At 44.2% G+C, this 17,500-nt stretch overlaps 1 protein-coding gene across 2 annotated transcripts in view; it reads right to left on the bottom strand.

The window, feature by feature from the left end:
* Window positions 1–17,500, bottom strand: part of ift172 (intraflagellar transport 172) — a 60,425-nt gene that overhangs the window by 28,085 nt on the left and 14,840 nt on the right. For both annotated transcript variants that reach the window (XM_083790803.1, XM_083790804.1), the window contains 3 exons: window positions 17,110–17,222; window positions 13,804–13,971; window positions 11,648–11,784 (listed from right to left, as the gene is read on the bottom strand). In XM_083790803.1, the coding sequence (XP_083646929.1) occupies window positions 11,648–11,784; window positions 13,804–13,971; window positions 17,110–17,222 (418 nt within the window). The remainder of the gene's footprint in view (window positions 1–11,647; window positions 11,785–13,803; window positions 13,972–17,109; window positions 17,223–17,500) is intronic.

The raw sequence follows: 17,500 nt of genomic DNA, 5'->3' as shown, positions 1-17,500 counted from the left end.
CTTCTTCTTTCTAATTATTTGTTCGGCCCGAAATTTTTTGTTTGTCGTCATGATTTCTCACAACTCGAGTGGGCTTTGTACGACGCTTAAAAGGTCTTTAAATTAATACTTTTTGAAATGTCTATGAGGAAAATGAACGGGGAATCATTTCCTGGGCCCTGGTAGGGGGCGGGACTGTGACTCTCTATAGGCCCACATAACCAACCACACAGGCCCTGCAAGGCCAAGTACAGGGGCTGTGACACCCTGCAAAGCCAACTACAGGGGCTGTGACACCCTGCAAGGCCAACTACAGGGGCTGTGACACCCTGCAAGGCCAACTACAGGGGCTGTGACACCCTGCAAGGCCAACTACAGGGGCTGTGACACCCTGCAAGGCCAACTACAGGGGCTGTGACACCCCCCCCCCCTTCTCACCGAAGATGTTCTGTGAATTGTCAGGACATGTGCAGTTCTCAAACAACACATGTGTACAGCTGAGCTGACCACAGGGGTCACTAGATAGATAGATGTCCTGTGATCTTTCCTCCACATTTCATCTATCCATGTCGCGCGCGCACGCACGCACGCACGCACGCACGCACGCACGCACACACACACACACACACACACACACACACACACACACACACACACACACACACACACACACACACACACACACACACACACACACACACACACACACACACACACACACACACACACACACACACACACACACACACACACACACACACACACACACACACACACACACACACACACACACACGTTCCTGTAACAAATTATTCAGTATTTTCCAGTAAAAGCTGTTCATGAGCTCATCTTTCTGTAGGTGGTAAATGCAACAAGGTGACCATTTGGACACAGGCAGTTATTGTTCAGGACGGGTATATAAACTCTGGCTGTGGACAGATAATCAGAAAGGTTTCATCTGAGCAGAGGGACTCAGTGAAAGCCAAGGAGTCATCCTATCAAACTTCGACAGTCGTCGATGCAACACACTTTCTCCGCTCCGCTAAGAGTTGATCACTACTTCTGTAAGTACAGATAAATGTTAAACACTGTTGCTATGAGAGTTTTTCACTGTGAAGCGTTGCTCTGTTAAAGAAACATGTTGATTTTAGTTGTTTCTTGAATGTTGTCTGACCACACCTTGCATTTCTTGTGCTCTCTCTTCAGGATCATGGGAGATGGGGATGGGGACTGGGGATTCCTGACCAGTCTACTGGACAGCACTAAAACTCACATGACTGTCTTCGGGAAGATCTGGATGGTTGTGTTCTTCGTGTGCCGCGTCATGGTGCTGTGTGTTACCGGTGAGAGAGTGTGGAGTGACGATCTCTCGCGTTTCAAATGTCACACAGCCAACGACATGTGTGAAGACATGTGTCACGACTACCACTTCCCCACCAGTCACATCACCTTTTGGACCATGCAACTCATCTTCGTGGCGGCGCCCACTCTGATCTACCTTTTCCATGTGATGTTCGTCACCCAAAATGAGGACAGGCTGAGGCAGCAGCTGGCCCGCCCGGCGCCACGTAGTGACACCAGGAACCTGAGGAGACCCAGGTTCACTGACGAGAACGGCCGCGTGAAGATCAAAGGGAAGCTCCTGTTAACCTACCAGTTCCAGCTGCTGCTGAAGATCCTCATCGAGGTGGCCTCCATCTGCGGACAGTGGTTCCTGTTTGGTTTTGAGTTTAAGGCCAAGTACATTTGTATCGGTGTCACTCAATGTTCTACTAAGACGACGTGCTACGCGCCCCGTCCCACAGAAAAGACCTTCTTCGTCAGAGTCATGCTTGCCGTGGCCTGTCTCTCTCTGCTCCTCAACATTCTCGAGATGCTGTACCTGCTCTGCAAGATGAAGTGCTGCTTCAGGAGCTGCAAGAGACGCAACGACGACATGGAGGTGCTGGAGACAGCGGAGGAGGACCCGGACAGCCAGCCAGGCTACAACACTGTCATGTTGATGAACATGGAGGTCCCACTGAGGCAGAACAACAACGCAATCCTGGAGATGGAGAACATGCAGCCGAGGAGCCTCTCTGGAGGTGTGGATGATGTCATGCAGGGGCCGAAAACGCCACCCATCCCACTCGCACGACGCCATTGAAATCACAACGGTGGCCAGCAACAGAGCAGCAACAGCTCTGAACGCCCCTCACCCCCCTGAACTCCCCCCCCCCCCCCTTTCCCTACCAATTAAACGCCCAGCTCCGCAACCCCCGAAGAAGCAGAAGTAGCAGAAGCTCTGATTCATTGTGGCCCGTTTCAGGCCACAAAGCAGCCAAAACAGTTACTCTATTCTATTCTATTGTAGCATGTGATGCACAGAATGCATCAAAACATGGTTAAATCTGACAATATGATAAATAGCCAATCTACAAGATCACAACATGTCACATTGTGATTTTGTACATCACTTGATCAAAACATTCTGATGAATTTCATGCAATGGTACTCCAGTTTAATTGTGATATTGATAGAACTCCATTATTGATTTATAAAAAGGTCAATTTGCAGATGCTCAGTTGCTCATTCATTGTTGCTGTGTAAACCTTCTGTCTGGTAGAACATACTGTAATTTATTATAGTTTTTATCTATTTCTAGGTACTGTCTTTGCTGCTCTGTTTCTTATTTCATTGTTGGTTTATCTTTGATTGTGATGTTCTGGTTTTATTCCTATTATTTTATTGTACAGCACCTTGTAACAACTGTTTGGAAAGGCGCTTTATAAATATTAATATTAATTAATCCAATTTCTTTTTTAATTAAATAAGATTGTAATCCTTATTGATGATGTTTGAGCTCCTTTTAGATGTTTTTCTGCACATTTTAACATTCTTGTCCTATAAAAAATAATAAACGTTAAACTGACCCAAGGTAACTGTGTTTATTTGTACTTTTGGTAATGTATTATACCAGTAGTAACTGAGTACTTGATTAGACTACATGAGAGTGTACACATGTACAATGAAAAAGAAGGGTTGTCCACAGTCCACACACTGTGTATCAGCTCCCAATAAACTTTATTAGAATACACAGTGTGCGGACAACCCTTCTTTTTCATTGTACATGTTCAGCACCTGTAGAATTTCCTGAGATGTGCATGCTTCCTTTTGCATTCTATCTCTAGTGTACACATGTAACCACATGGACCTAGCCTGGAAAGCATGCAGACAAATCTGCCACAGGAAAACAATCCCTGGGGAGGTCGGTCTGGCACTCCTCACTTTGAATTACATTTCTGATGTTCCAGACCAATATCTATTCTACACAGTGACTCCACGTGCTTTTAAAAATAGAAAAGGCATGGGTCTAATTTACCTAAATAATATAAGTATATTAGCAAAAGAAAGACTAGATAATTTAAAGATTCTAGCATCACAAACAGATCCTGATATATTGGTTTTAAGTGATACTTGGCTAAAGGTAGATGTTTCTGATTCTGAAATATCTTATTTAGAATAGACAGAAATGCGAGTCAGAGCTGGGGAGTGGCTATTTTTTATTAAATCACGTTTTTCAGTCACTGTTTTAAAAGCTGTTACTATACGGAATTATTTTGAATTTATTGCTTTGTCAGTTAATCTGGGGCCAAATAATTCTATTACTGTGATAGGGGTTTATAAACCTCCCTCTGCTGACCCCGGAGCGATTGATAATTGTCTAAATACAGTAATTGAGAAACTCTGATTTCTGGTGATTTTAACTCTAATTGGGTATCGCATAGTTCTGATTATCTGAAGGAAGTATGTGGAAACCTAAATTTAGTCCAACTGATTACCGAACCCACCAGACCAAACCTGAGAGAGATATCACGGTCAACCCAACTAGATCTGATTTTAACATTCTGAATCCATTCCAAGCATTAATTTTGCATGAAAAACACTCCTTGGGCTAAAAACGGCCCTAGCCGTCATCACAAATGTGATGAGGTCAACACATTTGGGCATATTTGGGCAAGTGGCTATGGCCAAACTAGGGGGTCTATGGCCAAACTAGGGGTCAAACTAGGGGTTTTCATGATTCTGAACCCATTCCAAGCATTCTTTTTGCACGAAAAACACTCGTTTTAGTTTTAGTCATAGTTTTAGTCATCACAGCTTAGTTTCCATTACGTTTTTGTCAGTGAAAAAAGGTAATCGGACGTTTTTTGAGTGGTGCAACCACTCCTACAACCAGGAATGTCCGGGTGTGTGTATCATGTATCCGTCATGAGCACGAGTGGTGTGCGCATGCGTGAAACCAGCAATGGCCAGCAATGTCCGTGTGGGGTAATGCTGCATGCCTGCATTTATTAATACCAGGGGGTGCCAGAAACAGAGAGAGGGGTAGTGCTGAGAGAGAGAGAGAGAGAGAGAGAGAGAGAGAAAGAGAGAGGGGGGGGAATTGCACCACTCGGTTCACACAGGTGTGATTTTTTAAGTATAACTCGACAAAATCAACACTGAAATGAAGTTCATGACATATGGACGCACTCTGACCTCTTGAGTAACCATGGTGATCTAATGTCAACAAACCTGTATCTTCACGTCATATTGTTTACATTAGATCACCATGGTTACTTGTGATGTCAGACAAAAGAGACTCCATATTTGGACATGGTTGACCAAACTACATATTTGGGTATGCATGACTCACTGTGACATCATGTGATGTCAGAAGTATAGGCACCATCTAAAGCTCCATATTCTCCATATTCTCATTGCATATATCAGCTCAATGACATCTATTCTCATCACTTCTTACAATTGGCGACTTGGTGAGATATCTTTAGTCTCTGCTGAGGATTCTACTGAAGCTATTTTCACGTCACAGGCAAGCATCTGTGGTTAAGGTCCTGACAGATCACTGCAGCAGATAATCACATCGTCCTACAAGAAGTATAATATATATTTTTTTCAAAAGGCCCTTTGTGTCCTGGTTCTTGTGCTCTCACGTCTCATCATGTCAGCACAGTGGGGATTCCTGTCCAGTTTACTGGACAAGGTCCAGGCTTACATCACCCCCATCGGGAAGCTCTGGATTACTGTGCTCTTGCTGTTTCACATCGCAGTGCTGTGTGGTACCGGTGAGAAGGTGTGGAGTGACGACAAGTTGTTTTTAAAATGTAACACAAATAATCCATTGTGTCCAGACATGTGTCACAACTACCACTTCCCTATCTCACCCATGACCTTCTGGACCATTCAGCTGATGTTCGTGGCGGCGCCCACTCTGTGGTACTTTGGTCATGTGATACTCGTCACCCAAAATGAGGACAAGCTGAGGCAGCAGCTGGCCCAGCCGGCACCCCGTAGAGTCACCATGAAGCGGAGAAGACCCAGGTACACAGACGAGAACGGCCATGTGAAGATCAAAGGCTATCTCCTGTGTACCTATCAGATACAGCTGGTGGCCAAAATCTTCATTGAGGTGGCCTCCATCTGCGGACAGTGGAACCTGTTTGGTTTTGAGTTTAAGGAAGTGTACTATTGTATTGGTGTCACTCAATGTGATGATGATGATGAGACGGACTGCTTCACGTCCCGTCCCACAGAAAAGACTATCTTCATACAGTACATGCTTGCCACGGCATGTCTCTCTGTGCTCCTCAACATTATCGAGGTGCTGTACATGCTCTGCAAGATGAAGTGCTGCTTCAGGAGCTGCAAGAGACGCAACGACGACATGGAGGTGCTGGAGGTGGAGGAGCCAGACAGCAAAGCTCCCAGCTACCACGTGGTGGCACTGGAGACACCGGAGGAGACAGCAGCAGAGGAGGACCCAGACAGCCAGCCAGGCTGAAACGCTCCCAGCTACAACTCTGCCATGTTGGAGAACATGGAGGACACACTGAGGCAGGACAGTGTCATCGTTAAGATGGAGAACATGCAGGGACGGAGCAGCTCTGGAGGTCTGGATGGAGACCACGGACGAGCAGCAGCAACAGGTCTGACCACTCTTACCAGAGACCCTGCCCTGCAGCGCCCCAAACGCCCTGCTCCGCAGCCCCAGAACAAGAGGATTTTCAGGCAGTCAACAGAGTGCAAGTCAACAGATCAGCTAAACTCCCCAAAACACATGTAAGAATTACACCCGTGTGAACTGAGTGGTGCAACCCCCCCCCCCCCCTTCCTCTCTCTCATTAGCAGGCAACAGTGCAGCACTCTCTCTCTGTTTCTTGCTATTCCTTGGAGTGGTTGCACCACTCAAAAATCCAAAATGGCAGGTAGATACAGGGAACTGGTGTTCTCCCAGTAGACATTTGCTTTAAAAAACAAAAGTATATAAATGTGGGACCCACATTTATATACTATTAGGGTTAAGAGTGGTGAATAAACCTGGACTGGTCTAAATGATGGACCAGGATTAAAACATGTTAGTCATTCTGGTGTTATAATCAATGACATATGGATACACTGATATGCCCATACAAGGAGATCCCTGTATATCTGTCACTCCTTTAAGCACAAATATGTAGATCCCTGATGTTATCAGTGAATGCCCATATATGGGCATGCCCCCTTTGTGCCCATATATATGGAGCTGAATGATTTGTTTGTGCTTGATACCAAGATGACTCAATTTGGGCATAGCTGCATTGGGAAATCCTTATATGGTTATGGCCGCCCGCCCACCACGACCCTCCTTTAAGCCCATTTTAATAAAGGATATACAAAAATAAGGATGCTATGCTATAATAATAGGGATGCGTGCACGCATCCGCCTCGTTGACGGCAGACTGCTGGGAGAGCGCTGGCGCTTTGGCATGGGGGATCAGATCAACATATGGAATTAATTCTGTACTGGCCATATATGGAGCGTGTCTTAAGTGTACAGCATTGATGAGGTTAGATCAACATATGGAATGTCAGTACAGGTCAGCTCCATATATGGAGATTGAACGGTGGCAGCGGGGGCAGTGTCTTGAGTGTACAGGGTTTGATGAGGTCAGATCAACATAATGGAATGTCAGTACAGGTCAGCTCCATATATGGAGATTGAACGGTGGCAGCGGGGGCAGTGTCTTGAGTGTACAGGGTTTGATGAGGTTAGATCAACATATGGAATGTCAGTACAGGTCAGCTCCATATATGGAGATTGAACGGTGGCAGCGGGTGCAGTGTCTTGAGTGTACAGGGTTTGATGAGGTCAGATCAACATATGGAATGTCAGTACAGGTCAGCTCCATATATGGAGATTGAACGATGGCAGCGGGGGCAGTGTCTTGAGTGTACAGGGTTTGAGGGCCCAGGTAGCTAAGGGAGGCTATTGACAGACATGAATGTATTGAGTTGTTGTGTCCAGATACAAAGTTAACCTCAAGAGGTGGCTTAAAGCAAAAACAAGTTTGTAAACTTTGCAATCATCAGCTCCAATTGTCACTGGTGTAACGTGTCACTTCTCCTCGATTTGGCTTGATATTGAATCTTCACAGTCCAAATGCCCTCTTTGGAATCTATTATTCATAAAGGACCTTAAGTCCATTAGGAAATTTTGTTCTAACCCCATCACTCTATGTTCAGTCAAAGCCTGGAGATCTGTGCGTAATATTGAAGGCCGTGCTAAATTGATCTGATTGATAAATCTCCCCTTACTCCAGTGGTAGGCAACCCTGACTTTAGGCCGGGACACTCAGATGCAGGCTTTAGGACCTGGCATGAGAAGGGCATTACCAAACTTGGAGACCTTTTTGATGGCCATACCTTGAGGTCTTTCACACAATTGCAGCAGCGTCATGGGTTGCCAAAATCTGACTTCTTCAGGTATTTACAAATTAGACATTTTATTACTGAGGACACTTCACTTTTAGCCAATAGTTCCGCTTCACAGGTAGAACGAGCCCTCTCTTTGCAATTATCTAAGAAACAAATTTAAATTTTCTGTGACTTATTGAATTCCTACTCATCTATATCCTCTCAGATTACTAAGCAGTCCTGGGAAAAAGATCTGGACGTCTCTATTCATGATGAGGGCTGGGCAGATATGTGGGCCTATGCGAAACAGATTTCAGTTTGTAACCGAACTAAATCCATCCAGTTCAGAATATTACATCGTATACATATAACTCCTGCTCTCAAGAACAAAATGGATGTCAGTGCGTCCCCATTTTGCTTTAAGTGCAAGACAGAGATTGGTGATTACGTTCACTGTCTTTGGTCCTGTGTGAAGCTTCAGAACTATTGGTATGACATTGTGTCAGAACTCTCTGTTATTTTTGGTGTCTCGATCGATTTAGATCTGTTGTGTCTTTTACTTGGTTTCCCGGATGTTCATATCATTGATGTCAAACATAAGAGGTTGTTCAACTTATTAACGTTTGCTGCTAGGAAAAATATTCTTGTTTTGTTGCTCCATCAAAGAAATCATGGCATAACATTATAATGGGCTGTATTCCTTGTGAATACATTACATGCATGTTGCATTCTAAATTGGACACTTTCTACAAAATTTGGGACCCTTATTTGAATCATATTGGAACCACACTGTCTGCCACGATACTTGGAGGTTTTCCGTACCAACCTTAGATATCTTATATGCCAGCATTCTTCCCTAGTGGGTGTCTGCCCTTTGGGTATGGGGGGGTGGTCGCCCGGGCAGGGGTCTCGATGCGTTTCGTCGGGGCCGCTTCTTGGGGCGGTGGCCCTGCCGCCTGGAGGGGTGGCGGTTGCCGCCTTTGAGTGGAGCATGCATGGGTCTTCTCTTGTAATGATTTGGTGCCTATGATAACTGTTGTCTGCCTTTTCAATATATGTATTAATGTACTGTATGGATGTATTCCCTGATTGGGAGTCTATCAAAATTTGAAAGTCACTTGTCATTATGGTTCATTGTCCTTGTCAAGTCTTTGTATATTCAATCTTTTAATTTATAATAGTGTTGTGCCTGAGCTGTTTTTCTTTTCTTTTGTTTGTTATTATGTTCTTGTTGTGTAATGTCTGTTTGTCTTAAAAAAAAATCCAATAAATATACTTTATAAAAATAAAAAAACGTGTCACTTCTCACATCACTCTGCAATTGGTCTGTCCCCTGTACTATGTTTATTTGTTTTTGTATTGTATCGTATGTGTTTTTGTATGGATAGTTTTATCATCATTTTTAAGAGCCTGCCCAGGGACTACAGCTTCTGGCTAACTCACGAGTCTCTGCTCCATTTACATGGATTTTAGCCTGGAAGACATTACAGTGGGGCAACCCCCAATCAAAGGTTATTGCCCCAAAACCTTTGATTTGGGTGGGCAGTACTGACTAACTGGCCTGGTTAACCACCTCCCCTTGAAATTTCTTACTGTAAGTCGCTTAAGATCATCTTCTAAATGCCTACATTGTACATTTAAATTTTAATTGAAAATGCACATTAATCAACACGTCAGTTTTCACATCCATGTAAATCCATGTCTTCCTGCCCACCCTAGTGGTGCAGGCTAAAATCCATGTAAATGGAGCAGCAGAGATGGGCAGTATTTGAAATACATGTATTTGAAATACGTATTTGAAATACTTTTTTGTATTTTGTAATTTGTATTTCGATGGGGATAAAGATGTATGTTGTATTTTGTATTTAGATACATTTTTTGACCCAGTATTTGTATTTTGTATCAAAATACATTTTCAATGTATTTTGCCCATCTCTGTGGAGCAGAGACTCTCAGTTAGCCAGAAGCTGTAGTCCCCGAGCAGGCTCTTAAAAGTTATGATAAAACTATCCATACAAAAACACATACAATACAATACAAAAACAAACTAGTCCACCATGCCAAAGAAACCAGCCCTGCTACCACCAGCCCAGAATGTAGTGCTTTGCTATGACATTCATTTCAAGGACATTGAATAGAATAGAAAGTCAGTGTTATAGACCTGAGAAAGAAAACTATGCAATTTTATACTTCAGCTACAAGAAAACGCAACATTGTGAGCTTGTCACAAGTAAACAACCTTTACATATCAATACTTCCTTTGTATAAACACTTCCTAAAATGTGAATTCATAGACTTGTGTTCAAACTAGTTCATACTAGTTGGACTCCTAATGTGTCATACATACAGTAGTGTCGTAGTACATCAGTGTCATACATATTGTGAAGAAAACCTGAAGACTGACATTCAGTAAGTGGGTCTTATGATCAAAATAAGAACATTATAATGTTGTGTAAAACATGCCACAGACACATTTGTCCATGTACGGATATATTGATGACCTCTGATTGTAACCTTTATTGACGTTTGAGCACTTTTTTGATTTATTTTCTATTTTTCTTATTTTCAGACATCTGTCCTTTTTAAAAATGAATTAATAAACACTAAACTAACCCAAAGTTACTGTAGCAACATGTTTTCATGTAATGTATTATACCAGTAGTAACCAAATGGACCATTACGGGTCTGTAACTATGAGAGTGTAACACATGGAACCAAATGGACCCTTACAGGTCTGTAACTCCGAGAGTGTAACACATGGAACCAAATGGAGTCGGACCCTTACAGATCTGTAACTCTGAGAGTGTAACACATGGAACCAAATGGACCCTTACAGGTCTGTAGCTCTGAGAGTGTAACACATGGAACCAAATGGACCCAGGCAGGTGGGTATTGTTTTCATGTAAGGTTAACAGCAATATGCCAGTAGTGAAAAGGGAAAAGGTGCATTTATGAATTAACAACTTAAGCTCTGTTTCAAAGAGTCTAAAGATAGAAGACAAGTTGTGAGTGTCACTTTTATAAAGGATGAATGTGAATAAATAGCAGCATTTTTAACATTCACTTTTTTCAATATGAATGAGAAGAACTTTCTAACAACTGTTCCAGCCTGGTGGAGGGATAGCAACGCGTTGAGAGCTTGTAGATCTCTCAATCTACAAGCATAGTAAATGCTGCATTCGTGTTGGGGTATGTCGATGTACAGTATATATATATATATATATATATATATATATATATATATATAGCAGGCAGCCAGGCAGCATACCGGCACATACCGCTTAGGCCAGGATTTAGAAGCTGTTTTTAGAATGGGTTCAAATGGCTACAAACTAAATGATGAGTCAGTGTGTCATGCGCTACGTGTTTGTAGATGTGCTGTTTTCACAAGGACACAGTTATGGATGAATCATTGATCGGTTATGGACGCTCACGTCAAATATGAACATGATTATCAACTGATGATACATTTAAAATACACGCGCACGCCGCACGCCGCATGACACACACACACACACACACACACACACACACACACACACACACACACACACACACAGTAAAACAAATTATCTGTGATCAGAACACCTGGGGATTCACAGGTTAGAGACCTACAACAGTCCCTCAATGACCGGTGCCATAATGTGATAACTGTAAGAATGTGGTTGTAGTTGTACTGAGCAGTTCCCATGTTTAATTTAATCCTTTGCCCCTGTACACTTCCATAGCAATAGCATTCTTTTGTTAATGTAGAGAAAAAAGAGAAGTCCCGCACACTGTCTTCACTTATAGAGCAGCAGTTAATTCAGCTGAGTGACAATGTTTCAGTCTAAACGACCTTTATCAGGCATCTCCTGATGTTTTATGTTTTAATGTAGGACAGCATAAACAAAAACTCTTGATGTGACAAACAAACCACCCCCATCCCCGGGGTGATGCACGTACTACTAACCTGTAGTAGTCGCCATCATCCACGGCAGTACCAAACTCTATGAGACCCTCGTCCAGTGTGTAGGTCACGGTGCTCACACCCTCGGTCACGATCACTTCTGTCTTACCATCGGCCCTCTCCACTTCTACCACATCTCCCTGGATGGAACGAGAGGAAAAGGGAGAGAGGAAGAGAGGAATCAAATAACTATGCAATGCGACAAAAATAAATAAATAATAAATAGACTAAATAAAGCGTGAGGGGCTCCGAGCTGACGACGCCCCGAGTGACCTCGAGACCCCCTGCCGTCACGCAGCCACGCCGGCAGCCGGCCCAGGCTGCCCACCAGAGGAAGCAGACGGGCCCACGAGCAGAGGGACACCGACGGGCGGACACGCCCCCCTCCAGATGGCCGTCTCCGAGCGAGCGCCAGGTCACCCGTCCTACAGAGAGGTACGGACCGGACGGGACATACCGGCCTGACACACACCCAGGGCTCGAGGCCTATCGTCCTGCAGCAGAGGCCTACCCCCCTCTGCCACCACCAGCCCAGCCAGTGACACACACCCAGGGCTCGAGATGCTGAAATGATGCGACACGTTATATAGTGTTGACCATTAATATGCAAATTCCCCATTTGTTACAACTGTATTGAATAACTTATATTACATATGTTATAAATATATTCATAATACAGTGATCGTGGTATGGCAGTTGAAGGGTTTTAATGTGTTTATGTCATGTGTAAGTGTGATAAACATATGCATTCCCCTTTCTATATTATCGTAGACACAGTCTCTTTCTTTAGTTTCTTTAGTGAACTGGACAAGATGGCCTTGTACTGAGCCTCTGTTCGGTGGGGTTACCCTCGGGCATAAGAGAACTTGAAGACAGAGACGCGCGCGGGCTCGCTCGTGCACTCATCTCTAGACGTAATGTTGGGATATACCTCCCTAATTATGACGCTATGTTTTCTAAGTTGATACTGTCTTATCGGCAAGGACCCCAGATGCGATTTTTGGCTGAAAGGAGAACTTTTCTCTCTATCTCTCTACCTTGCTCGTTAGAACACTGATCCTTTGTGTGCTATCTTGTGAGTTTTTTTAGACTGCCTATCTGTTCTGTTTCTCTCACTCTGTGCATTCTTCTGAAATAAATCCTTATTTTTTATATCGTCTTCCGTTATGCTATTTCGAGCCATTCCTGTGCTATATAGTTATACATTTTTGATCACTTTTCCAGATCTCAAATTTGAAGGTGAGTGAATTAAAAAGTGAGTTGTGTCACTCAACCCCCCCCCCCCCCTCCCCTCTCCTTGAGTGGACAAAGTCAGTGAGAAAGAGGCCCGCGTAATAACGCCGGCTTCAAAGTGTACAAGTCAAGGCCGTGATTAAATCGCCCAGACTGCTGTCGCTGTCGGAGAGCTGTGTGTGTGAGAAAGTTGCCTGCTTTTCTCGTTTAACCCTTCGACTCCCGGGCCTCACGAGGGTCCTGGATGAACGGTCAGACAAGGCAGAGAATTTCATGGTGCTTAACGTCCGCACAGCCTACAGACAACAGATCTTACACACAGTAAAAAACAAGTGTTCATATATATGTCATCCGTCTGGTGTTTAGTAACATTATTAATGGCCCCTCTATATAGACTGAGCGGCCGTGAAGACAAGAAGAAAAGAAGTGTGTTAGTAGAAGCTTTAATTGGTGTGAGTGTCTCTGGGCGAATAGCGAATCGGGGGCCGTCACTTAGCAACTGACGGTGTACCGAGGTTAGGCGAGAGGGGGCCGGGGTCGAAGGTCGACCCCAACGGAGAGTCAGTGCTCTCTCTTTACATAAAGAAAAGTACATTTATTTTTATGCACCCTCTCCTCATTTTTAACCTTTTGAGTGCTCGGATCGCCGCCTTTTCTAGTAAACAAATAACTATATTGAAACTTTAAAATTATGAACCCAGTCTATAGATGTGTAATATATGTGTTAAAAACGGGCCACTCCTCAAAAGCCAAACTTCAATCAGGATGGAATAGGAGGAATACCCGTCTTGATCACATGAGTATTGGCGATTGGTGTGATGTTTGGACAAAACCTGTTGTGAGTACGTTAATATAAAAAGAATGTGGGGACCTGTTGGCACTATCGCACACACACATAGTCACATACACACACACTCCCATCTCACCCTGAGTGGGACCATGGTGACACTCTCGGGGCTGTCGATGCTGTACCAGATGCAGAGGTTGCTTCTGTTTTGGGCGACCACCACGTCACTGCCGGGCACCCACTGGACGTAGGTGCAGAAACTCAGCACTGTGGTCTTCACTGTTGTCTCTATGTCGTACAGGTGGAGCTGGAGAGGGCAGACATTCATGCATGTTGATGATTATACATGTTAGTTACAGTGCTTTCTCTGGAGAGACGTTTTAAAATTCTAAACGAGGTACTATGGTGCGTGGACAAAACTGATTTATATTCACACAACAATTCCAAAGCATGAGTACCCATCTCCATCTCTTCTTTAGAAACATCCAAAATGTATGCATATTGAAAAGTTGGAGGGATGGAGGGACCTTTGCAGCCTGAAGGTTCAGCATTGTGAAAGCACAAAGTAAACTCCAATGAAGCTTGGTCTAATGGTCTTAGGCAAAATTATATGAATTGTCTCGCATCACTACACACTACACATCACATCTTTCTTTGAGCACGACCATGGTTGAGGAGGCCAGGGTTTTCGGCTCTGTGTGGACATCATGTGCTGCAGGACCATAGCATATAACCATATACAGAATAGAAGAAATATCGGGATTCCTGGATCGCTGCCCTCCACAATTTCCTATCAAACATCAGGTTCTTGAGCTCTGCAGTGTTGTCAGCCAAGCTGTCGCGCCGCAGCACGTCTACATAGGTGGTACGCTTCTTTCCCCTCCTGGCTTTGTCCTGGGTTGGCTCCCACAGGGTCAATTTACGTTAATTGCCTCAATTTCTGGGTGCCTGACGCAGTGTCGTGCCAGCCTCATCTTTCTCTCTCCGACTTTGTCCGTGACCCATGGTCCGTCCATGTGACACCTAGTGCCATTCGTAGCATTCTTGTGTAGACTCCATCCAGGGCTTTTTCCTGTTGTACTGTGAGGGTCCATGTCTCGGCCCCATACAGCAGTAATTATTTGATGAATTTAACAAGGTGGACCCTCTTGTAAACAAGTGTAATGCTTTATTGGGTCGTCCACTCACAGTTAACAGTCTTTGTATTGAGTTGTGCTTGAATTGTACTGTACTTCTGCAAACTGTTAATAAATATTTCAATCAATCAATCTGACTACACAGTAGCTACAGTATGAACATCTGGGAGAAGGCCTCTTAAGGTCTTCTCCCACATCTGATTTCCACACTCTCTTCATCTCGTGCAAGGCTTTCCAGGCAAGTGCTCTCCGAACCTTCAGATCCTGTTCAATTGAGGCAGTCCAGGCCCCGAGGTACTTGAAGTCCTCGGCTCCCTCGAGCACTATTCCGTCTGCAGTGGCAATGGTTTTGTCCTCGGTGTTGACTGTCATTACTTTTGTTTTCTTGGCATTGAGCTTGAGGCCGATCTTCCTGAACTCCTTTTCTACTGCCAGTAGTAGCTCCCATTCTTTCTCGACTGTATCCGAGATTAGGGCGATGTCGTCTGCATAGTCGAGGTCAGTGACCCTGATGCGGTGTATCCGCCTTGACTTCTTCGGGACCAGAGTGAACCCCAGTGCCTCCTCTCTGCCATTGATTGCAAGTCTCAGTGCATGATCCATCGCTACAACGAACAGGAAGGGGGCACCCTGTAGGACGCCTGCTAGAATCTCAAATTCTATGGTGTCACTGTCACAGGTTTGGACCTTGGCTCGAGTCTGGCTGTAGCTTGACTATCATCTGGACCAACTTTTCTGGAACTCCGTAGGCAGGTAGAATACTAATGATTTCCCCCCGGTGGATGGTATCGAAAGCCTTCATTCAAACATCTAACATCTTCAGTTCATCTAAATAAAGCAAATTGGTCTCTTTTACAAGAGACCTTCTACACAGATACAGAAAGCATATGGTCAACTATTCTGTAAAGCCCAGTTCATGCAAAAAGGGAAGGTGCAATGTTCTGTGGGAATTCATTCTAACGCTATACACCCATATACTGTAGGTGGCAGCCAGTGAAGTCAAATAAACACTAAAGGGATAAAAACTCAGAGCTGATATATTTGAAAACTTTCTCTCACTTAGTTAGAATGAAATATATTTCCCAAAAGTAAAAAAAAACGAAACAGTATCTCAATGTAACAGAAGGCAGAGTTAAACCATTATTATGAGTTACAATAAGTCCCAGGGCAGTCGAAAGTTATAGGCAGCCGAGGGATTCCCAATTAGCAGAGTCTCTGTGTCGTTGCCCAAGGGCTAGAGCATCAAACTGTTTCATGGCCCAAGGGCATCAACTGATAACTGCTCTCCCTGCCTGTCTCACGCACAGGACACACTGCTGCTCTCACCACTCCCAGTCAAAGACCAACACAGCGTAGAACTGCAGTAAAAAAGTATGTAGCCTTCAAGCCTATGGATTGAGGAAAGGCTCATAGCATGCACTTTGCAATGGGACAATACTCTTCAAGATGCATGTGTGCGTGAGTTTGTGTCCCTACTGTCAGCCGCTGTTTAGGATTGCGGGGGTCTTCTTTTTAATGTAGCAAAGCTACTCCAGTAGCAAAGCTACTTCACTTGGACTCGCTTTAAGTAACCTCAAAAAATTATAATTGAGATGTTTGATCTCAATTACAAGAGTCTACTGTGGAGTCACTGTGGAGTAATCAAGCACCGCCACCCAATGTAACAAATCTATGATGAGATGGAACTACCGCACCTGGGTATCATCCCCGCTGCTAGGGGAAAGAATGTCTATGACTGAAATCTTGCAATAAACGTGGATTAAAATGGCCTTGAAACTTGCTTGAGAACACAGACTTTGCCGTTCATTCTGGGCAATGTAGGATCAGACAGTAAAGCACCATGTTCAGAATGGATCAGATGAACTGCATGTAATAAAAACACTTCTTGTACCAGTTGACACTATTGTAACATCTGTCAATCTGATTGAGGGGCATTCTTTTAAGATGCCAGGCAATGTCAAAGCAGAAAATAAATATGTTTGTGGTACATGGCAACACTCAGGCTTGTTCATGATGACATTGTAGTCTGATTTACAGAACCGTATGTCCCACTATGGGCTCATACTGTAGATTAAACTGGGGTGTTTGGCGGGAACATTGTGCTTAGAATAATTGGGTGGTCTCCTAGCCTCACGCTCGGCTCAACCTCAGGCTCACATCTATTATTTGACCTCATCAGGAATTTAGTTTCCGGTGCCTCTACCCCCTATTTCCTCCTCCTCTCCTCTAGAGGCTTTACTGCTTCTAGGCCTCCAGCCCAGTATTTATCTCTCCCTCCGTCCCCCAGGGCACTCTAGTGTCAGCCTCACCCGCAGTTTCTTGTCCCTGAAGAGCAGCTTACGGCCCGTCTCGTTCAGCTCCAGCCAGTCGATCTTGGAGTCGTGGCTTATGGTGCCCAGATTGTAGCCTCCGGTCAGGTCCACTGGAAGGACAGTGGAGAAAGAGAGGGATGGAAATATATGGAGAGAGAGAGAAGGTAAGGGGGATTATAGGAGAGGTGTTGTAAACCTGAGGGAACAAACACAGCGGAGGAGAAGTCACGTCCATTTCCAGCATTGGTGCACAATAGGCCCCGGGAATAAATACGATAACAATAGTGGACTCCCTTCTCGAGCCCACAATAATGAATTGTATTTTTATAGTGCTTTTCTAAGTACTCAAAGCGCTTTACAATGGTTCATTTTTTCATAGATTGGGAGG

The sequence above is a fragment of the Protomyctophum parallelum genome (genome assembly GCF_964188405.1).
Source record: "Protomyctophum parallelum genome assembly, chromosome: 19".
NCBI lineage: Eukaryota > Metazoa > Chordata > Actinopteri > Myctophiformes > Myctophidae > Protomyctophum > Protomyctophum parallelum.
This window is presented reverse-complemented; position numbering and strand designations above follow the sequence as displayed.